The 24,072-nt window shown below is 42.9% G+C and overlaps 2 protein-coding genes across 2 annotated transcripts; one reads left to right on the forward strand and one right to left on the reverse strand.

The window, feature by feature from the left end:
- Nucleotides 1-2,946: 2,946 nt before the first annotated feature.
- On the forward strand, nucleotides 2,947-13,493 carry LOC139304006 (bcl-2-associated transcription factor 1). The gene is made up of 11 exons (XM_070927824.1): nucleotides 2,947-3,073; nucleotides 3,825-3,868; nucleotides 4,053-4,712; nucleotides 5,120-5,947; nucleotides 9,390-9,559; nucleotides 10,459-10,579; nucleotides 11,024-11,099; nucleotides 11,210-11,331; nucleotides 11,608-11,710; nucleotides 11,789-11,903; nucleotides 12,812-13,493. Exons 2-11 carry the CDS (start codon nucleotides 3,834-3,836, stop codon nucleotides 12,823-12,825), a joined length of 2,244 nt encoding a protein of 747 aa, XP_070783925.1. The 5' UTR covers nucleotides 2,947-3,073; nucleotides 3,825-3,833; the 3' UTR covers nucleotides 12,826-13,493.
- Nucleotides 13,494-15,850: 2,357 nt separating this feature from the next.
- Nucleotides 15,851-23,719, reverse strand: lipib (lipase, member Ib). Its single transcript, XM_070927836.1, has 10 exons — nucleotides 23,668-23,719; nucleotides 20,795-21,186; nucleotides 19,813-19,921; nucleotides 19,326-19,427; nucleotides 18,716-18,805; nucleotides 18,449-18,616; nucleotides 17,407-17,496; nucleotides 17,173-17,281; nucleotides 16,686-16,859; nucleotides 15,851-15,935 (listed from the first exon to the last, which is right to left on the reverse strand). Exons 1-10 carry the CDS (start codon nucleotides 23,717-23,719, stop codon nucleotides 15,851-15,853), a joined length of 1,371 nt encoding a protein of 456 aa, XP_070783937.1.
- Between the last annotated feature and the right edge of the window lie 353 nt (nucleotides 23,720-24,072).

Consider the following 24,072-nt stretch of genomic DNA (forward strand, 5'->3'; position numbering starts at 1 on the left):
ACCTTTTTGTTCCTAACAACTCTCTGAAATCAGCACATCTCCTCTACATCTGTTCCCGCCGAAGCCACCATTGCCCACCTGCGCTGCCACAAAATATCACTCGAGTATCATCCGCTTTGATCTCTCATCCCTGCTTTTGTAAAACTCTGTAAATAGATCTGACTGGGTGGAGTAGTCTGTCATGGTAGGGGGCAGGGAGCGGCTCTGTAGCAGTTTATCTGGAGGGAAGCCGTAAAACAGACACTGTTGTGTGAATCCTGTGTAGCATCTTCAGTGAGGACTAGCTAGTTGAGCTGTTTATGGTTGTAGCTGTGTACTTGAACAGTGTGTGGGAGTTTATCTCTGTCTATCAGTGTTTCTGATGGTTCCTGTGTGTTTATCTCACCTCTGACCTGCTCTACTGCTGACAGCGACTCCTACTTCTATAAAAACCCAGTCTGCTGAAGATTCCCTGTCAGAAAACCAACAACAACTCATATTATAACCCCGCTGTTGACCCATAACGCGTAGCGTCTAGCTTTGGTTTTTCTGCTGCTCGTCATTGATCAATGGACGTTTTGTGGAGGTGCAACAATCCACAGCAATATGAAGAAAACCTGGGAGGAAAAAAGGGGCGGGGAAAAAATATGTCATATGTCCTGTATTTTTATCTGCAGGTCAGGAAAATATTGACACAGTGTGTTGTGTATTTGTCTGGCACTGACTGTAACCACGCTAGCTGCCGTTTATAGTGTGCACTTACAGTAGTTGTGTGTTTCACTGCTCTGAAGACGCTTGTATCTCCACCTCAACTCATTCCCCCAACTAAAATATACCTCACCAATTCAGAACAGACTCTGGTGTTAAACAGCGCTCACCACCTCGCAGCTCATCACCTCTGAGGCCTTAAACCTCTGTGCAGTCAACATCTTCCCTTAAAACCACCTGTCCTCTGTGCTTTGCCCTCAGGCTGTGTTTCATCCAGCATGTGTACTTTTGCTGTTTAAAGGCCCTTTTCCACTAAAAGATCCTGGAAGTAGAGAAACAAGAACTTCTCATATACCTTGAGCAAGTTTGTTTTTGATTTTCAGCTGCACCTGATTAGGCAGATCAAAGTAAGTCCAAACTCCCCCACCAGAACCCCACCCACATGCCCCCCAAACAAATGGACCCGTCACCAACCAAACTCTGTACAAATTTAGTATTTAAGGAAAATCTGTTTATTCAGTTATATATTTTTTTGTTGATTTTTCTCTCTACATTATGTCTGGATCCAGGTATGTCATTCTGGTTAAAAATACTAAATTCCTTCAGTTTTTTTTGACCAGCCAACAATCAAACTCTGTACAAATTTCTGAGTATTTAAGGAACATCACATTATATTCTCTCTATTCAAATATTTAGTTGTGCTCAGTTGATGCATATTCCTTTATAAATATGTTCAATCTGAAGGTGACAAGTGTGCTGGTGGTAGTGGTGTTGGTCCAGAGTCTCAGTAGGGGCCCACAGCTAATTTTTGCCCCAGGGCCCCCAAGTAGGTTAATACAGCCATGGCTGAAAGTATCCTCTCAGTCACAGGGAGGGTTTTTTTTGGGGGGTAGGAACTGTGGAGAAGGAATCAAATTTGGATCCAGGTGCACAGAGAGTTCTTGAAAAACCTTGTTGTGGAAAAGCGGCTCCTCTGCTCCTCCAAGGTGAGGGGTGTTTACCCATCACTGCTGCAACCTTCATCGCTTAGTTTTATGTTTTCACTCTCCTGTCGGCTTCCTTCTCTCCATGTTAGCTCATGATTCCTCCAGATTCTGCTGAAAATCATTGTAAGAGGGTCTCCTGGGTCCCTTTGTATATGAAGTAAAAATAAAGGACATAATGTTTATCCTAATATTACTTAACTCTGTGACACTGCAGCTTGGTGGAATATATCATTGTAGATGTGGTGCATGGATAACTGCTGAAAAAGAACAATAAACTTCATCAAGCCATTTGTGTCAGATGGATAAATAAACAAATGTATAATAATGGCAAACAGACAACTTTGGTTGTGGAAATTAAATCAAGGGAATGTTAAAGATTCAAAACTGTATAAGATGTTTACCTCTGACGTTCATAACATGCCACATGAAATGATAGATCTAGTGTAGGGCTTAATGCAGCTGCTTTTATTTATCATTATATCTCACTGTGTGTTAACTTTATGCTGCACTGAAATTAAAACTGATCTGCAAATGTTGGAGTGAATAATTAATTAATTCCTTGAGATTCCTACACAGCTGTATTGGTCTGAGGATGTCATTAAATGTACAGATACTTATATATAAATGTTATTGGGAACAGAACACAACTTCCTGTTTAGCTTTCAGCCTTCAAAATAAAACGGAATTTGTGACCTGTTAGTTGAACATTGGGAATGGTTTGGACAGGAGTCAGAATAACAAACACCAACAGTACTAAGTAGTCTTACATACACATATGATCTGTTATCCGAACACATGGACAGTCTAATTCAGTGTTATTTGTTGGCAAATGACCATAATACACAGATGCTACAAACTGCTGTACTTAAACAGGACAGGGCATGCACATTTAAGCGCTAATAAGAGTCGCAAAACAGTATAACCCATGCAGGGCTGAATTATCAACCAGGCAGAGCGGGCAGCTTCCCCCTGAAAGCTCCAGACTTATTGCGTGTCAACTGGTTTGTCCTAACTTCATTGAAAAATGTGTTTGGGAATATGCAGCATTAAAACATAACACCAACTGACACGATAACGACAATTTATTTATACAATATCTTGATGTGTTTTGATTCGTTTTTGTGCAACCGATAGTTTTATTCTGAAAAGAACGTGGCGGAAGTGCCGAACTCGTACTGTTCGGTAGTTTGCGGAGAACACCGAAGTTTACGTCAGCACAGCCATTTTCTTGCGGACTTTAAACGGAAAACATAACGCATTTAGCTAGCTTTTGGTTACATCTGATAATAAATAGGGTTTTATTGTAAAGTTACAAACGGCTATACTGTTGTGTTTTGGTGTGGTTATCCTCGCTTTAGCTAACGTTAGCCGCGGCAGCCTGGCGCGTGTCGTGGACGAAGGTAAGACAACTGCGTAACGTCAGCGGCTAACTAGCTTTGGCGTTATTTAGCCAAAAGTTAGCTTATTTGCGAATTCAGTTTTATTGTGTTTTGGAAGGTTTGCGGAATGTAGTGCAATACACACTGTTATCTCATGGTGTCTGATTATTCAGGAAAGTCATCCCTCCCTTTACACAGTAGATAGATTTAGCTAAAGTGAGCTTGTGTGCTCTTAAATGCAGAGTTATGGGAACAAGAGTTGTAGTTTGTATACAAACAAACGTGACGTTATATTTGTCATGTCATTGGAAAGGAGGTTGAAAATCGTCGTTGGTTGTATTGTATCAGACCTAGTGATTAAAGAAACTCTGATCAATCTGCCGGTAATATTAATTATTTGCCATTGACTTGTAATGTTAGTAACCGCTTACAACTTTGTTCCTTAGATGGAAGCTGAGTAAAACTTGATGTCCCATTGACATTGAATCCGACTCACTCCCTGTCATGCCAGTTTCAAGTCCACCTATTGTAGCTAAAACCAGTCTAACACTGCAATAAATCCCACTTTCATGAAGGTTTTACAGTTCAAAGGCTGTTTTAGAGAGCTGTTGACTTAACATTACAGCAGGGCTGAGTAATATCCTCATCACAATATTCTTTGGATCTTTTGCATTTTGCCGTAATTGTACCTTTTAGGATTGCATGTGACAAATAAAATAGTTTTTTGTCTGCAGCTTTAATGTTGAAACAAAAACCTCTCCTTTCCTTAAAGGTTGACACAATGTCAAGACCTCGGTCCCGATCACCACATTACAGGTAAATGCATTGTCATTATTTGATTTTCAAATATTTGTCCCGCGAGATCTGTGCAACTTAAAACCCAGACATTATGGTTTGCAGTCATCCGCTTTGATTTTTATTTTAAATCAGAATGTGAATGCTGATTTATTTAAGTGCCAAGTGGTGACATGAGTTTCTTTCTCAATATTTACTTTTTCAGGAGGTTCCCATGGGAGGAACCCAACTTTGATCCTCACAAAGTCCTTGCAGTACTCAAGGGGAATCCGTCCGACAGGAGCCACCGCTCCAGAGAAGACTCTGAGGAACACTGGGACCACTTCAGGGAAGACATGTACCCAGAAGACCATAGAAGATCCCCTACTTTCACAGATGACCATCAGTTCAGGCATCAACGACATCCAAACCAGGAAGAGCTTTACCGCGGGAGGCCATCCCCCCATCATGATGTGATGGGACATGATGACCGGAGGCTTTCCCCACTGCGTGATGGAGATGGAGATAGACGCAGAGGAGGGTTTAGACAACACTTTCAGAGTTTTGAGAGGGGGAGGTCGCCCCACTTGTCTCAGAAGTTGATGAGGGAAAGATTGCCGGTGACACCAAGGTCTCACTCAGACCACCAACAGAGAGAGCCCGGGATGGGCTGGAGGAGAGAGGAGCAGGGCAGAGGTCGAGAGAGGGTCAGAGACCTCAGTCCCAGTGCGAGGTCAGATGACCAAAGACGGGGAGCAGGTAGGGAAAGAGGAAGGAGGAACATACAGGGTCCCAGTAGAGACAGGCGAAGGGAAGATTCACATCAAGAGAGGAACCCCCCCTTTAAAAGGCAAAGAAGACAAATGGATGACGTCAATCATCTTGGGTAAATTTAAAGCAAAATGCTTTGCACCACTGTCGCAGGGAAAAAAGGAAACGAAGAATGCAGAGGATTCTCATCTTTCTCTTTTTCCATAGCGCAAAATTCCTCACTGTTTGTCATCATGCCTTATTTTCCATAATGCAAAATACTAATCTAACAAATATTGCATGGCTTAATGTTTTCTTGCTTAGCAACTTCTTCTAAAACTATAAATTTCTGCATGTCTTATATTGAACACGCTCTAGTTGTTAATGCCGATGGAAGTTTTAATGTAGTTTTTGAATTTCATGTTAGTGGTAATGGGTAAAATCCGAAGCTAATTTCAAGTGTAACTTTAAAAGCAGATGTGAAGATATGACAGCTCCATGAATAACTGTTGAACCATGTCACTTCCTCTTATGCTGTCACAGGTACAGGAATGAGGAGGACTTATGGGAACAGCGTTACTCAATGGACACACCCAGAGATGGGTTTGGAGGAGACACTAAGGGGGGGGGCCTCCCCCATGGGGACATTCGGCCCTCTGGACCACTCATCATTGAACATGATCATGGCATCATAGATGACAGAGAACCGTCACAGTGGAAACAACATGGGGATCGCGGAGATCTTGACCCTGTTTTTGATCGACAGAGGAGTCCACGGTCAATGGGCTCCTCTCAGGAGCGTTTCAGGACATCAGACAGCAGGTTGGATGATCGGGAAGACGCAAGAGAACGCCATTTTCAAGATAATTGGAGAGACTCCAACTATCGTGACATTAGGAGGAGCCCTACACCACAAGATAGACCAAACCCTGTGAGATATGGTAATCGAGATGGTCCCACGAACCACAAGGCGAGGGGCGGCCCTCGGCCAGCGAGAGGGCGGGTCAGTCACGGCCAGGGTGGAAGGACTGGACCGCCTAGGAATCAACTGCGCTTACAGCAGTCCTCCAAGGGACACCAAGATCTTCCTCATGAAGAACAAAGACCGGGGTACCGATCCCTCAGGGAAGATTGTTACGAGGATCCCAGCGAAGGGGAGCCTGACTGGGCAGAAGAAACCAGACTTAAACAGTGGAAACGTGATAGGCCTGGAAGTCTGGACCGACACTCACCGAGGGTTGACTTGGACCCTAAAATGCCCCGTCAGAGGGTGCGAGGATGGAACGATCAGAAAACGAATAACATGTCCGTTGTAACACAGGAAACGCTAACCATCAAAGTGGACATGAGCCGACCCGTAAACCGAAACAGGTAGAGTATTTTTTAAATCAAATTAGCAAGGGTGAGAGGTGAAAGTTCACACTTCTCTTTCTAAGCTGCTGCAGGAAGAGGAAAGAAACGAGGCTCTTTGAAAACAACACGACTAATAATCAGAGGACACATGATACATTTTAATTTACTGGATTTTATTGCAGTTTGCACCTTTAAAATGTGTTTGCTCATGGATATTGGAACGCACTGCTGGTACAAGCATCTACCAGATTATATTGGCTGTTGCATCATACGATCAGGATGCCTCGCAGAAGTTTCTCCAAGTAACGTTACGTTTTCATCAAGGTTGCCCTCACGTGAACACTGGTCGATTGACGCCAGGAAGAGACACGTGCTACTTTTACTGCAGAAGCCCAGGAAAAGCTCCTACCTCCAGAAGTGAAATATGCGTTACTGAAGAGTCTTGGGGGTGTCTTTGATTAAGTGATCATGTTATAAACAAGATGGCATCACTTGCAAATCATTCCCTTATAGAAATGATTTCAGTTGCATCTCATTCAACACAAAGAAGAGGAGACGCTCACCAGCTGGAAACTTGTCTGAAAGAATTTACTGGATTTTTATTGAGTCGACTCTCACATTGCTTTTGTGCTTGTGCACCGATGTTGAAGGATCTGGTATTTAGTCACAAAGCAAGATACAGGAGAGCACAACATCTGCAAGAGCAGACGACTGACTGAAGCCACAGTTTGACTTCAGATTGCTCTGTTGGAAACCAGACAAGATACTTATTGAGGACCGTTTGGACATATAAAAGTTAATAAAGGTAACACTGGACAACCTGAATGCTTATTGGCTGAAAAGCATCATAAAGAGTACGTTTTCTACAAATGTACTCAGTATTTTTACCTTTGACTCAAAGTCTCAGTGAGCTGAGAGGCAGATGGAGAAGACGACATACGAGACGTGGTTCTGGCAGGATTCAATCAAAGGCCGGCAGATGTAACCTCATGTTCACCGCTGGACGGCCAGTGTGTCCGTCTTTCACAAGGATCACAGAGGAAGCAAGACGAGTGAAGAGAGGTGGGCTGCAGAAATGGACCATTACAGTCACTGTGGACTTCCCTGAAGCCAGAAACATCTCATATTGAAAAGACCTGAACCAGGCATTGATTCTTTGTGACTGTGAAAGGACAAACCCTGCAAACATCACCTGTTAGAGAAATATGTTCGAAGGGATGTTGCAGTACGACTCAGATAAGTGGTGTCTTGGTAAGTCGTAGACCTCAAGAAAAGTTTTGGATCTTTCTGGAGCCACTTGGAAAGGACAACTATCCTCATTTGTCTGCCAACAGAAGGACATCATTCAGCAAAGCTCCCTCTATGTGACGATCTCTATAATGATGATTGTGTGTTTAACCACCTCCCGATTGATTCTACACATGTTGCCTCTGGTCGAGCTGATTTCCACAGTCGGCATTTATGATTCTCTGACTCATTTGAAGAAATGCCAGTTGCGGTCTGTGAAGCTGGATCAGGAAACACTGCAGAAACCGAGGGAGGAAATGTCTCTTCACTGCCGCTGTTTCAGGAGGGAAGTCAAACGGTGCTGGCAGAGACAGACGGTGCGATGTACAAAGCAACATCACCTACCTCGTGACGAAGCAGTACCTCTTGCTTTGTCTTCAGAACACCACAGAGGATTCGACAGTCATTAAAGGAAAGAAATCACAAGCAGAAAATAATCTGAGCGCTCTGCGATGAAGGAATATTTCAGTGGCATAAATCAAGATGTTTGACTGGAAGAGGAGAGCTTTTTTGAGCTTGACAGGATCAGATTTTTGGAAATAAACAGAACATGCATACGTTGCTCAGTAATACGCGGAGACAAACACGCTAGACGTGGTCCGAAACTGTTCTGGCCCTGTGTGGATGAGCAGGGAGTGTTTGTGCCTGTGGCTTTTTAGAAGATCAACTTCTCCCTTAATTGGCTAAATACTGAAACATGTTTGTGGAACAGCAGTGTTTATTTAATCCCAAACTTATTTTGGGAAGAGGATTCAAGGCATGTCCACCATGCAAAAGCTGAGACGTATCCAAGTTCAGACAAACATGAACAACTAAGGAGTTTTTGTCCAGCTTGCTGCAGGGACTGATGATGGATGGAAAGAAAGACAAAAGATACTTTACTGCTTTCAGTTTCACAGCGTGAACATAGATTCATACACGCTGTATGAAGAAGAAATTGAAACTGTGAACAGAAACATCAATGCTGTTAAAAGGAAAAACCAAAGCATCATCGATGCTGAAAATGAGGCCAAGAACAGTGATGAATCGATCCTAGATGAAGAGATTGCAGCCTCATCAGCACCATCAGGAGAGGAGAAATCAAAGCCATGAGAATAAATATACATGCTGTTAAAAGTAGAAATTGAAGCCTTGAACAAAAACGTCAATGCCGAGAAGTTGGAGTGTCATCGATGCTGTTAAAAGGAGGAAACGAAGCCTTGAACATAAATATCAGTGCCCATAAAGGAGAAATTACAGCATCATCAGTGCTGTAAAAAGCAGAAATCAAAGCCATGAACATAAACATAACTGATGCCAGAAAGCGGAGGAGGTTGAAGCATCATCACGGTTGATTACACAAGAAATTGAAGCCATGAACGTAAAGAAAAAAGGACACATTCAAGCCGGGAGTATAAAAGGTGCAGGTGAAAGGAGAAATCAAAGCCTTCCGTGTTCACATCAACAGACAGAGAAAAGAGCTATTCAGATCATGAATATAATCATCCATGCTGATCAGTGGAGAAATTAAAGTGTCAGCAGTGCTGTTAAAAGGAGAAATTGACGTCATGAACCGCAATATCCAAATCAAAGTGGCTCCAAAAGCTAAAGGAGGATCAGTCAAATCCCGGAGAGACTGTGTGGGAAGTTTGAACAAAGCGCCGTCACTGGTCCAGAGTGGACAAGCTGACGTATGAATGTCAGCGGCATTTGACGGAGGAGTCGGACAGCATGTCTGTGTCCACTCTGAGGACCGAAGTGAAGACGCCAAACTGAAGGTCGAACAAGAAAAGAAGTGTGAACTTTCATCCAACCTTTCTCTTAAAAAAGAGGAGTGTCTTGGTCTCCTCCGGCTTCCACTTTAAGCCTTTTATAAATATCCATAAAAAGATTATGAATTTGTATGATTCTGTGCACTTTCAAGGGTGAACGTCCCTCTTTGTAGTCAACACATGCGGTGTAGTTATTGTAAACGTTGTCAGCTGTGGAACTCGTGAAAGGTAAGTGTGATGGGTAAGGTAAAGATCTCTGATGTGATGGGAACAAAGTAGTTTACATAACATATTAGTAAATATACGAATATATGGTTCCACTGAATACACTAATATTCATTCATCCAGGTACGAGCTCATGTTGAGGGGAACCAGTTTTACCTCCCAGCCGGTTTCATTCATCCTTTTCTCCTCCTCTGCAGCCTGCTGTGTTACTCCTCAGACAGGCAGCTCTCTTTAGACCTGGTCAACGTGGGTCGCCAGCGTCTGGACTTCCTGCCCATGCTGGAGCACTCTGGGACGTACCGGGAGACCGCAATGCACACTGGGACTTTTGCCCAGGAAATCATCACACTGGTGCACCATGTCAAAGGTCAGCATCCACACATGCGCATCTATCTGCTGTGTCTTTGGTTTTAAACTCTATACTTTATACTGATTTTTGGTACTTAATTTGTTGCTTATTTGCTGTTGAAATATTAAAACCCTCTTGGAAAGATATACAGTTATTTTATGTGAGCGTAATAAAAAGGTGGACATAGTTATGTAGAAAATGTAGGTGTGATAATTGAGGTGCAATAAATATAACTAGATGCGTATGAGCATGTAGTTATGCAAACAAACAGGATCTAAGTGGACGAATGTTGGTGTTGACACAAGATAAAGTCAAGTTAAGCTCTCAGACAAAGTGAAGTCAAGATTTCAGGGCTAGTCAAAGAAATTCAACGCCTTCTTTGTTTATGGAGTTGTGCCAAAGTTTACATCCAAGTAACATTGCACAGTCGGTCTCCCAGTTTCTAGCTTCAGAAAGTGCACTAAACTCTCCTGGGCCTCAGGGGGAAGAGCAGCTGTTTCCTGCAGCAGTGAAATAGTGGTGGTTTTTCCTTCGTCCACTCTGCGGCTGGTCAATGCAGATTAAAGTATTAATAAAGTGAGGCTGGAAACAGAGTACAAACGAACCTTGTTGTCTCGAGAGCAACCAACAAACTAACAACACTCAGAAAGTGTTCTACCTGAGTCTGGGTGGTGGCAGTCACGTCCTGTTATTCCCCCAGAACTTTCCAGATCATGGTGAACGCCAGCTCTCATAGTTTATATATTATCGTTGTGAACGTTCTCATCCCTGCCCACTGGGAACAGTGGTGTCTGACCAGCTCACGCTCTTGTGCACCTGCCAGAGCCTCCCACCCAGATCTCATGATACATTCACAATCATTATATCGTGCTACGTCGAGTTCAAGCTCTTGAAGTGTGTCTCGTGTGTGTTTACAGAGCAGTATTTCAGAGATGATGGGCTCACCCTGAACGAGCGTTTCTCAGCTCCCCAAAAAGGCGGCTGCTCTGAAGAGGAGACGGAGGAGCTGACGTTGGATGAGAGGTTCAGTTCAAACCGGTGCGTCGCTCAGTGATACGCAGGCATAACTCAAAGTGGTACTACTGATGATCTGTTTAAATGAAACATACGATTACTACTGCTAAATTCTATCAAGACACATTAACATTGTGCACTACTACATGCGCCTGCGCGCTGATGGTGTCAGGTGATTTCAGATAGAAATCGATTGATTTTAAAAGATTCTGTAAAAAAATAAAGGGGGGGGGGGGGTGTCAATAAGATCAGTTATAAAATCACATAAATAAGAGATTTGGACTTTTACGTCAGTTTGTATTTCAGCAGTTGTGATTTGTCTCATCTGTTCTGTTGTGTTACACTTTTAATTGCATTATTCACTGCGTTGTTGTTGTGTTTGTAGTTTCAAATGTTTTAATTTTGTGGCTTTGTTTTTGAAAGCTGTTGTATAAATAAATATATTATTTTTTATTTCCTCCTCTGCAGAGGCTTCAGCTTGAATATGAGCTCGCTGCTCGACGACGACGACGACCCTCTGTTCTCCAGACTGGGATCCTTGCAGGTAAATGAACGAGCCTCTCTCTAATACCATTTTAACGCAGTGAAATCACGAGACCGTGGAGTTGATAGATGTTTTATTTGTTGTTGATCTGATCGACGATGCGACGACAGCCGGTGCGAGGCCCGGGGGACCTGAGGCACGACCTGGAGAGGAGGAGACAGGAGAGGCTGGAGGGGGTTAAAGTCACGATATCGGGGAAAAGTATGTCACAGCGCCCCCTGGGTCCAGTCAGGTGAGAGCTGTCATCTTCATCTTTCGACTTTAAATACGAACTATTAGGAAGACCGGGTTTTTTAGCTTATATTCACTAAGCAGAAAATATACTGTTTTATACATTTATACTGTTTTGATCAATAGAAGATGATGAATTAAGCTTCTTCTCTCCTCTCTGACTAACCCTGAACGAATCAGCTGCAGCAGGTTATAAGTGACGTGGGAAATGTTGGTTGAGCATCAGTTATTCTCGCAGCCTTTACTAATTAAAATTGTGTTCGTGTTTGTCCGTCAGCGAGCCGGATGTAGAGTACAGTGACAAGGACGAACTGGCTCAGATGGAGGACGAAGAACTCAACTGGCCGGAGGAGCAAAGCAGGAGGCGAGAAGGCAACATGGTGAGTCGGCTTTCATGTGATCCGTCTGACGGAGACGACACGTGGAGGTCAAAGTGAATCTTTCTCCTCCTTCTTTAGGGGCCGAGGAGAGGAGCCTCCTACAGGCCGAACACCGGCGCCCAACGCAGGAGCAATCGCTTCGGCAACCGGCTCGGACCAATGAGGCGACAGAACAACCACAGCGGCCCCGCAGGTAACTGAACACAAACTACTGCAGCGGAGCTTTACAGAGAGTTTCAGCTCGTTGTTCATCTGTCCGGCACACGGCTTTTTGGTTTTCTCTCATAGCGAGGCTGTAAAACTCACCGTAGCGTAGCTTGCTTATCAGCGCCCACATTCATCAAATAAAAAAAGTGTTCACAACTTGTTTCTGCTGCCCCCAAGTGGCCAAATACATCAGTTATTGCAGGTTTAACGTGAAGTTGGCCTACACTGCACTGATGTGACCAGTTACACTGCAAAGTTCTTTACTTACAACTTGCTCCTAATCGTCAGTTTGGGCAACAGAGCGATAACATGAGAAGGTCGTATCGTTGTTAACTGAAACGTAGAACGAGAGCGCGAGGATGGGGTCAAATAACAAACGTGCAGGTACAGTTCATTTGCTGTTTGCCTCATAATGAAGATGATGAAGATGATGAAGAAAGACCTCCCGGCTGTAACCGTACCCAATCGGTTTGGGTTGATTTAAAGCTACTCTGCAGAGTCCTCTCCTGCCTGTCCCTGTTCCCGCCATCCTGGCAGCCAAACTATTGATCGTGTGCAGCTACTACGTCAGACTGAGTGTGACACATTCAGTCAGAGTTGTTCTGTGGTGAACTCTGTTTGCTCCTGTTGTGTAACATCCCTGGCGGCTTCATGTTGAGTCTTTTTAAGGTGGAATATTTCCTTAATGTATTAAGGAGGTTTCCCGCCCTCCCACTGATGGGCTTCTAATCATACTTAAGCTGGTGCAATCCCATCTTCTCGCCTCCTCTTCCTCCACTCACTCTGGTCAAATCCTCTTAATCCTCTTTTACTGTTGATGTTTATTGTCACCTGTTGGCCGGGACCCGGGTTCCTCTGACCTCCGCTCCTTATCTCTCTCTTTACCACTCGCAGGTCCTAACTGGTGATCGGACACTGGAAAGGTATTCCGTTTGGATGCTGCTGATTTGTTGATGACTAATAATTAATACTGCTCGTAATCACCAGCCATTTAAACCAAGTGTTTTGTCCTCGTCTCGGGCTGAATGTTGGCGTCGTCTCAAACTGTGAAGAAGTCTCGATCGATGAATGTGAGACGTTGATACCTGCAGCCGGCTCACTTCCGTTCTGTCCTCCCATCTTTGCTCATTTGTGACTTTCTGTTATTAATGTCTGTAATTTCACATTTCACACTTTCTCTTTTTCTCATGTAGATGTTTGTTCTTTGATTTAAAACAACATTTTTAAATTTTTTAATTAAAACTGTCGCCGTTTTGTCGGGACAGTGTCGGCTTGAACATGCGCAGCTGTGCTGTGGGAGACCTTTAAATGGCCGTGATTGTACACTCATTGATCTTAATCAACACATCCTCCCGCCCAGTTAACAGTGAAGTACACGTCATTAGCGAGGGTTTAGCTGCTTATCGATGACGTCATTAATGAACAGAGATGTTGTGCTATCTTGATTCCTGCTGTCTGCTTTATCCAGGCTGTACAGTTCAGCGTTACACCAGCCTTTCTGTCAGTGACACACGAGCAGACGCCACAAACTGTTCAACCAAGTGCTGCTGAACAAATAAAACGTTTGTCTTTTTGATTTTTGTCTGCGTGTCATTGGTGTTTCACAGTCAGCCTCGTGGAGTGAATCCATGAAACTGACGTGACTGATGTGTAGATTGTTTTGCAACATACAGTGAAAGAAACCTCTTTGGATCTCTGTGGTTCTTAACTCGGAGAAGCTGAAGCTGATATTCCACCGTGGTGTGTTTCAGTCTGAATTTCACAATTGGAAGTGACTTTCAGAGCAGCTTGGATGATTCACGTTCACGCCACAGCTTTGACCTCTGCCTGTTACATGATCATCATCATCATAATAATGATATACTTATTTATCAATTACATTTCACTGTGATTGTACCTTTATATGATTAACAGTGACAAATAAACTTAGAGAACTTTTCCAGGGTGAGGCAAATAAAATCAGACAAAACTCAAAAATAAAAATTTGATAAAATATCCAACATTAATAAATGATGAAAACAGTAATAAAACCAATAAGACATGCTAGAAAGAGAACGTTGTGCTAGCATTAATAAACACAGTAACTCCCTGTTTCTGCTCAAGGTGTGTGTTCTTTGACTTTGACGTCATGGTAACTAAAGTGTCAGTGACAACTGCACTAACTGCATCTGCTGATGAAGATGATGAAGATGTGGCTTAAAGCTCAAGGGCTTAGTGACGAGAATGTTTAGTAAAATTCAAATACTCAAAAATTTGCTTTCAAGCACAAGATTCAGTTGTAAGGAGACACTTTTTATAGTGCAACAAATATTCATTTAATCTCATTAATCGGAGTATTTGTCAGCAACGGTATCACAAGTAAATGTTGTATTTCATTTTGAGAAAACAGACTTCTAGAACTTTTTCTCTCCATATAAACACTTAAAAATGTTTGGTCCTCGTGACTCGCAGTTAAATCCGTTTTTGTTTTTTTTTGCTGTCTGTAGAAAGTCGAAAACTCAGACTCATCCAGTTCAATCTAAACCAATCGGCCAAAAATAAACCTGCTTTGGTCAGATATATTTTGAAACGAATGTTTATTTCAATCCACGGGTGAAAATACATCATAAAAAAAGACAACAGTTTAAACACATTTTACACGTCTTTGTACTGGCTGCTCAGTTATGTCAACAGTCACAACGTGATGCATTCACTGACACTCGAGTCTCTAAACAATCTGTTAACAGCTTGCAAAAACCTTCTTGGCTGCTGCACAACACTGATACTAAACTCCTGTAGTACAACAGCTTATCACTGGTTATGTATGAGGACAAACGTCACAGCAGCGGTCGAGGCAGCAGCTTTCAGCCCTGTAGTAACACCCCCCCCCCCCCCCCCCCCCCCCCCACCTGGGTGAAGGGAGTTGGTTGAGAGCTGCTGGTAAAAAAAAAGGCACCGAGAGAAAAGAAGCTGCACTGAAACTCATCGAAGGACAGACAAGCACCAAACTTCATAATAATAATGCAAAGTTTTCCAGAGCTTATTCACATACTTGTTCACATTATGTAACTGTGACACATACAGCAAAAGTACATGACCCAGTCAGTTAAGGATTTGCTGTAATGGGAAGGGTGGGAATTCAAAAATAAGTGGTTTCAAATGCCTTTAGGTGCTCGGGAAGAAAGACTGGTCACAGAAAAGAAAATGTTCTGTAGAGACTGTAGGACAGAGCCGGAGGAGGAAGGGTCAATTCAAAGGCCTTAAAGCCTTAACAAGCATATTAAGAGTTTCAACCTCACAGGGTCTTAATCAATACATTTTATTAGTTTTAAATATTTGCAAACGTTTCTTCTTCTTTCTTCACAAATCCAAATGTTATGTTAAAGCACTTTGTAGTCTTTGGTTTTTATAATAAACAGTTCTGAAGTTGAATTTCTGGCTCTGTTGCTGACAGAAATGACACACACGCAACATTTATTTAAAATGAGAATAAAATAGTATTAAAATAGTGAAATTGAAATGTTTTTTGTGTAAATCCCTCCGTGTTGGTTCTGTGTAAAAACATATCTTTTGTTTATTTAGCTTAAGGAGAATTTTCTCAGGACAGCCAGAAGTAGCTCCATGAGTCACTGCAGTTACAGGTAAAATGTTCTAGTTAAAATGCAGCCAGAGATACTGAACACAAATGATCCCACGGAGAGGGAAGTCTCTCCTCCATCTCATATCAGCTCTCCAGAACTCCCGTCAGCACCAGCAGATCCATCATAACGTCTGTCCAGTAACCAGGAGTGAATATCCACAACACTGGCTCCTCCTGTGGGGCCCCCGGAGGTCCACCTGGGGCCGGGAGACCCTGTAGCACCCGCAGGACGTCTGGGTTCGAGTGAGTTAGATGTGTTTCCGCAGAAGAAGAAGGAAGAAGAAGAAGAAGAAGAAGTGTGTCCGGTCGGGGAGTCAGAGGTGAGAGTTGCAGGGTAAAGGCCGAAACGCCACCTCCATGTTCTCCTCCATGATGATGTCGAAACGGCACATTAAAGGCCTGACAGAGAGGAAAATAGACAGTTATCGATTATTCAATCAGTCTAATGATAGAGAATTAATCAGCAACTACTCATTTATCAAGTAGTAAGGCCAAACATTTCCTCTGTTCAGCCTCTCAATTGTGAGGATTCGCTGCTTTTCTTTCTCTTATGTGACAGCAAACTGAATATCTTTGGGTTTCAGACATTTTTAGTCTACAGACCAAAATATTAATGCAGAAAACAATCAGCAGATTAACCGACAATGAAAATAATCCATACTTTACACATCTGAGCAAGTTCCTGTCTGTTTAACACCTTTTCAGGAAATTATTAATTTATATTAAAATTAAATGATAATTATATAGCGTTTAAATCTAACTAGATTTAACTTGACGTCTCCTTACCAGCGTTTTCCAGAGCTTGTGTTGAGATTATTTCGTTTCTAAGGTCAAGAATGAACTTGGCGCTCAATAGTGTCTCAACAAATAAATATTTCAGTTATTGTAAGAATCATAGCTTCAGTCAGTTCACACTGGAAAGTTAATTTTTCATAATTATGCTTTTGATGGCAACTATTTTCCCACAATGCATTGCCAGGGCATGGGGGGAAATATTACAACTAATTTTGGAGGTCAAACTGCTTCGTGAACTACCAAGAAAACAACAATTAAAAAAACTTTTTGCTGCATATTTGTACAAAAAACCAGCATGAAAATCAGCTAAGTGACTCCAGTGATGAAGAGCAGCACTCCGGGTTCAGGACTGACCTCTCGGGGTGTTCCAGCGGCGTGAAGCGTATTCGCAGGAGTCTGATTTTGTAACGCGGGCCGATCACGTTGCCGGTGTTGATGCGCATTGAGATCTTCTGGACTTGCTGCAGATCCTCGTCGAACTGGGCCAGCAGCCGCGTGGAGGTGTACTGCTCGAACCGGATCAGTTTACTGGGAGCAAAGAGGAGGTTAAAGGTCAAATTCACAAACTGGCATCCAAAATATTCTTATTGTCAACAAATAAAACAAAAAGACAGTGAATGTATCTACTAACAAGTGTAATGTGCGTATCAGCCTGATTTATCTTCTTCCTCTGAGCCATAAAACACACACACTGTAGTTTATCTCGACTCGTCCCACACACACCGTCCTGCTGCCCCGAATACTCGCTACAGCACCAAATGTGGATTCATCCGCCGCTGAAAATAGTCCCCAACAAATTATTTTTGTTGAGGTATTCCAGGTGTTCTGCTGTCAGACTTACTGGTCTATTCGGGCCTCTGTGAAGTTTCTGCCATTGTGCAGCCGGATGTAGACGACCCCCCAGCGGAGGTACTGGTTCCAGGTCACCATGTCCACCCTGTAGCTCAGCTCTGCCACACACAGGACACAGACGGTGTTACAGTCTTCTCATGTTGGGCTCTGTTCTAATGCTGTGCTATACTTTATTTTCTCTTGTCTGAAGACAGTGAATTGATGGATGTTTTCTGAGACTCACTCCTGTAGGGCAGCGTTGCCGTGGTGCTGAAGAAGACTTTGGTCTGTCCGAGCTGCAGCAGAGTCTCCCTCCACTGGCTGACATCATAACCTGCAGGTGAGCCCACACAGGTGATCAGACCTCCATCAGTCATGCTAAGAATTATTGACACTTAAAGTGATTTACTGACATACATAGACTTTCAATGAAAAAGGCACAAAAATGAGTTAAATTGTAGTTTTATTTCTTACATTTTTCTGCTGTATTTGTGTGTATAAACAGTGAAAAGATGTTTTTTTCAACATTGAGCTGTGCTATAGTAATATTTAGAGTAATAATCACTTATTATTTTTACATTTTTGTAGGCGCCTGTGCACTTTTTCTTGTCTTCTGGGTTCTTGATACTTGATACTTTGATAAATTGACAAAATGATCAATGAGATTTGTTGCTGAGTTTGTGCTGAAAAAAAGGACACCATGCAGGGACGCATTAAAAGCTGCTAAATAAAGACAAAAATGAACACACAGAAACTCAGCTGTAATTAACCAAAATTAACTTAATTAAGATTTTTTTCTGTTTCCATGTAAACAGGAAGTATAATGTCACCATTGAGTGAGTTGAGCTCCGATTTTTAGCTTATATTTGTTTATGTTTTTGCAAGTTGGCACCATTAAAAGTATGCCGAATTAACAATTAGCACTTCCTGTTTGCAGTGTACCCATGGATGTGCAGACAACTATCACTGGATTACTTTGATACTGAAAAAAACTTAAAAACGTGATGATTCTCAGGCAAGTTCTGAAGTTATAAGGAGCATCTTTGTTTTTCTTTATGGAGGTTTATTATGGCCGGACATCAGAGATAACGCCATCCTCTGGAAGCGTAAGTACAAAAATGTGTTTAACGCCTGCGTGTTCACATTTGACAGTTATGACTCTGAGAAAGATTGTCTGAATTGTAAAAGTATGTTTATAATATGTAGGAGGAGAAATATTCCTGTTGCAGTTCATACTTGTCACCGCTACATGTTGATAAAGGCCCTGCAAACATTTCACCACCTACCGAGCACAGGACAGGGGGCAGGTTTGAAGGCCTCACACTGCAGACACCGCCCCTCCAGGAAGTCGCTGTAGGACGAGCAGGGGTAACCGGTGAGGCTGCAGGTTCGGTTCAGAGCGCACAGGAACAGAAACACCGAGCGCTGGTGGTCACACACAAAATAAGATTTACCTGTGGGAGGAAAAAGAAAAAAGACAATACTGCCGTGAGCGTGCGTGTGTGTGAACGCATGTTTTCTGCTTGTGTGTGTGTGTGTGTGTGTGTGTTCACCTGCGAAGATGGTTTTGGGACACCCTGGTTGGTCCGCTCCACCGTTGGCGTAGAAGTCAATGTGACCATGAGCTCCTCTCAGTCCAAATGCTGCACGTGAAAAACACAGAAAATACAGATTCAGTTCTGAGTGTAAAACATTCCACTGAGATGTGAGATGAAGTCCTGAACCTGCGGATTGTTTTCTCTCTGCAGCGGTTAAATCCTCTGATACGAACGAGCGGTTTGTTCAACTACATGTGCCATCGTTTGAAAGTGTAACCTTTATTTAATTAGTCAAATACTATTTAAGCAAATGTACAAAGCTTTCAGAGGAGGTCATGGCTGTATTCAAAAACAGTAACCATTTCATTTTATTTGTCATCATTTTTAGGATTTTGCCCCAAAACGAACGGCAGCTCTTAACCTACTTTTTAAAGATAGCGAGTTGTTACACTGATTTCGTTGTGGTTCCCCTAAAAATCACCAAATTTGCTACTGTGCTACTTCATAAAAGGACGTGATTACAAGACGAACATCTGTATGTCTTTCAGTAACACATATAAAAGCAGAAGGAACTCATCGAAGCCACAGAACTGCAGCTGACGGCAGACGAAAGAAAGACTCTCACAGTTCATGTCGGTGTGAAGTACGTCCACGAACATGGCGTCTGAGGGGTCCAGCCTCTCCTCTGGGGTGGCGCTGGTGAACATCGGCCCCGCTGGGTCCAGACCTGGAGAGGGGGTTTGGTGGGGGGGGCAGAGGGTCAACTAAGGCTTTTTAAACCTTAAACTTTGTTACGAAACCCAGCTTTCCTGATTCTTTTGTCACTCAAAGTTTAAAGTTGTGCTGCTCTCTGCTGTTTTTCTGTCTGCGAGAAATGTTTTAATATCTCTTATCTGTCGTTTTCATATTCCTTTTAATTCGATTTAAATGTCTACACTTCTGTAACGTCACTTTCAACTTGTCAACTTCAACTTAACTTTGGTCTTTTTGTCCTAAAATTCTTCTCCTTCAAACTCAACATGCTGAGCTGTTCCCTTTCCCTTTGCTCTGCCACTCGTTCCTAACTTCCTCTTTGTTCTTTTATTTATTTATTTATTTATTTATTTATTTACCTGTGATGCGTCCAATCTTCCCCTTCAGGTTTGCTCCTACAAATCCAGCCAGGTGAGCTCCCAGACTGACGCCGATGAGGTGAACTGAGCTCAGAGACGCTCCTTCCTCCTGCAGACACAATCAAAACTCTCCGTTGCATTCGAGGAGCACATTGTGTTCATCTCACCGTCAGGACGACAGCACATTAAAGACTCCCGTTGTCCTCTGCGTATTGTGGGTATTTTAAGACTCTTTAAACTTAAATTTAACTACTTTTCAGCCGACAAAAAGTACCTTCACCGTCAGAGTTTGAGTCCTGGCAGTGCAGAGAAGGAACAGCTGTGAGGCCTTCATGCTGGGAAATATAATTTCCAGAAACACTTTGGATGATTGTCTTTAAGGAGGCGGGTACGTTGGGGGAACTCAGACTCAAGAAAAGACGACGTATTTATTGACTGCTTTTGTTCAGGCTGTCTTAAACTTGGTCAGGAGATGAGACGCGAGCCTCTTACCACCTCGATGAAACAACTTTCAGGAGGAAAAAACGGACCTGAACTTGCAAATGTTGACCTTTTATCCACTTCTACATTTACAAGCTTCCAAACTGTACTTTTGATTATAATTCAGAACTTCCTGCTTCCTAAGAGGGAAAATAAAAGAAAACAACGTTCTAGGCTCTCAGTCAAGAGGTCAAGAGGTCAAGAGGTCAAGCCTGACATAACAAAAACTAAGAATTTAGCTTGTTTTGAGTTTGAGTTTGTTTGATGTTTCTTTACGGCTGCATTAACTGTCTGAAAGTCATTTTCACTTATAAAGTTGTTTTATATCAGCTGGTCTCTCGCTGTCTGTCTGCTGAGCAGGTAGTTGTAGGTTTCTGCTGGAAACACTGAGACTGAACCGGACAGTTAATGTGCTGAAAAACCAAAACGAGGAGCTAAAAGAGGCTGAAAAGCTCTGTAGATCTCAGAGTTGGGCTCTCGTCCTCAGACAGACGCGTCTCACCTGCATAGTCATGATGAAGCCGGTCAGGTTGTAAGCAGCATCCCTCGTGTAGGTCACGGCGGTGAAGTAGTTGAGGTTGGCCGCCCCCTTGTTCCAGTCCACCACGATGATGTTCATGTCCTCCTGCTCGGCCAGCAGGTGGACCAAGTGGTCTATCCAGATGGGGGGCGCTCCGGTGGGCCGGTAGCCGTGGATGACGAAGGCGGTGGGGTGGGAGAGGTTGAAGAGCGGCTGGGAGGACAGGTGGTGGTGGTTGAGCTCACGGCCACAGTCGAGGTTGGAGCGGGTGTAGAGCAGCAGCCGGACGTACAGGCTGGTGCCCATGAAGCAGTGGGACAGGTTCAGGTCTGTGAAGTTATCGCAGGACTCGCCGGCCCCGCTCTCCTCCTGGCCTACTCAAAGGAAAGAGAATAAAATTAAAGTAAAAGTAGACAAAGAATGAAATAAAGGAAGGTGCAAAGTACAAATTCCTTCAAACAGAAGTCGAGCCACATGATCACGCACGAACCAGTAAGAAGTGACGAGGTCAAAGGTCGCTGTAGCATAAACAAGACCAGCGTGAGCATGAATTAAATGATTTTTCTGGGGGAATTTCTTCACGAGAAAATAAATATTTGTTTTCTTAAGCCTTATTTCTGAATAACAATCTGCTGTTTTCTCGTGCAAATTGCGTAATTTAACAAAGAGAGAGCTACTTTATTATCCCCAAATAATGCTCTCTGCTTCCAAACTGAAAGGACAGAACTGCAAACCTGTAAATCTACTTAAATCTATGACAGAGGAGCTACCTAATGATAACAAAAGCAGCCAGACTCTTGACTCTTTCCAGAGACACCTCTGATATGGTCTTTATCTAAATGTTTGCTGACATGTTTCAGCCTCTGACCCCCTTCATCCTCTGCACAGGTTAAAAGTCCAAAGTCTGGCATCAGTAGTTCGTCTGGTAAGTGACGCTGAGCGTCAGTCGGACCTCTTTAGCTCTATGATGTGAGGATTAATCTGCCAGTCAGGCTAACATAGAGTCCCTTTAGCCTGTTTAAAGTGTCTTCAGCCTGCGTCCTGGACTGCACAGTAGTTGTTGTCTTCTGGAGAGGATTCAGTTTCACTAATCACTACTGACTGGTGTATCTGGAAATGACCTTTTTGTTGGTTAAATGTTAATAAAAGACAACCAGGCCATTGTTTTCCTGTATCAGGACACCTCAGAGGGCGTCATCTCTGATTCAATAAATCAGGAGAAATAATTGAAGCATTCAAAGAGATTTAGTGACTTGATGTAGTTATTCTTTCAGTGGTCAGAGGGTAACAGGCCAGCGAGTCCCACATGTGACCTCAGCCCTCTGTTCTTTACTCTGATTCGGTCACACAGCGTTCAGATGTCCGCAGGTGAAACGGACATTTAAATCCAGCATTTGTGCTGTTCTGCTCTGCTCGTCTTCTTCGCTGGACCTCCTGTATGTTAAGCTCGTGTGAAGCTGAGGCCGGACGACACAGTCTGTGGAGTTATTGGATTTGACCTGGACAGTTTTTGTCATTCCTGACAGACATCTGAAAGATTATTTGAATCATTTTGAATAGTTTTAAAGGCCTGAATAGGTAAAATTATTTTTTTAACTAACAAGGAAACAAAAGGTTGATGTGAAAAAAACATGATTTTGCGCATTTTTCTGCTTTTTCATCCTGTTAATCATCTAAACACCCCTCAGATGTGTCGTGTCACTACTGATTTAAAACAGTAATTAAACTGTTGCCTGTAACTGTCCCTGTGTGGTGAAATTTGAGGTGAATGTACATCTGCGCAAGTTGAAAATGCTTGTTTTGTTTAAGCTCTCTGATTGGATGTTTCTTGCCGAACTGCACTTAAGTTTTTATGTCCACGAGCTTGTACCCTCGACTTTTTATCAAAGAACTAATGCAGTTCTTAAACTTTTGGACTGATGATTCAGCTGGTTCATTCATAACTTTGTAGACTTTAACTTCTGGAACACTACGTAACTCCATCTAAAACCACAAATTTTGTTTTTGTACGGATTAAACAAATGAGATATAACATGTTAATTAGTGAGTTTTAGGTGCTGTTAGGCAAAGTTTTATAACTTTGGACAGAGCCAGGCTAGCCGTCTTCCTTTGCTTTCAGTCTTTATGCTAAGCTAAGCTAATTGCCTCTTGTCTCAAGCTGAGTGGTATCAATCTTCTCATCTAACTCGCAGCAACGAAGCAACAAGCAAAGTTTTTCCCAAAATGTTGAACTATTCTTTGCAGCCAAACTGTCTTTTTATGCCGACCACATAGTGTAGTTTCAAACATGGCTGGTATTTAGCGTAAAGGCTAGTTTCCCGCGGGGGGGGGGGGGGGGGGGGGGGGATCCCAGCTCTGCAATTAGCGCAAACGAGTGCGACACTGCCCTCAATAGGATCAGGCTGCTATAAAAAAACACCTCATCCCTTCACCACCCGCCCCACCCTGAACACAAGAGGGTGGAAATGGCCCCAATCCAGCCCCAAACACACACATTAGTGACCTATGAACGACTGATGACTGGCTAAGAGACTATATGTGTGTGTGTGTGTGTGTCACCTGGACAGAAACAGGCTTTTCCATTTTCAACTTCAGAGTGGAGCAGATGAGGGGGGTGACTTTAAATAATCTGTTCCTTCCTACACTTCACTAAGCTGTTTCTGTCTGCAGTCACACACTTATAATGTCTTTTTGTGGTTATTTGAAGGACAACACAGTTATTTTGATCTTAGTTTCTTGCAGGATCAATCCCTCCTGAAGATAAGAAGTGAACTGTAAGCAGATTCCAGCTTTCACAATGAGCAGAAGTTCTAATTTCTCTGACAAATAAGCAGAATTGTTGGTGTTTTTCTTACCTTTGCAGAGCGCGAGGAGTCCCAGCAGACCCAGGAGTCTGCAGGGCAGCATCCTACCTCCAACCACAGAGACGGAGAGGGACAGATGGAGGTAAAGTCAGAGTGAGAGAGAGAAGGAGCTCTGAATGCAGAGTGAAGGAGGGACCGACTGAATGAGGGAGGGAGGGAGGAGAGGTGGTGTCTCCACTTAAAGTAAGGATCAGTTTCTAGAAGGATGGAGAGGCGGGGAGGGAGGGAGGGAGGGGAGGAAAGACTGAGAAAGACAAAGACTAGTAAGGACAAAAGTTAGTAGATGCTGAAAGGGAGGAGGAGAAAAGAGACCATAAATAATTTCCTATTTGAAAATTCAACAATAAAAAAACACTCAAATAACGGCTATAATCAATATTTTTTACTATAACAATA

This window comes from Enoplosus armatus, chromosome 21 (assembly GCF_043641665.1).
Source record: "Enoplosus armatus isolate fEnoArm2 chromosome 21, fEnoArm2.hap1, whole genome shotgun sequence".
NCBI classification, from domain to species: domain Eukaryota; kingdom Metazoa; phylum Chordata; class Actinopteri; order Centrarchiformes; family Enoplosidae; genus Enoplosus; species Enoplosus armatus.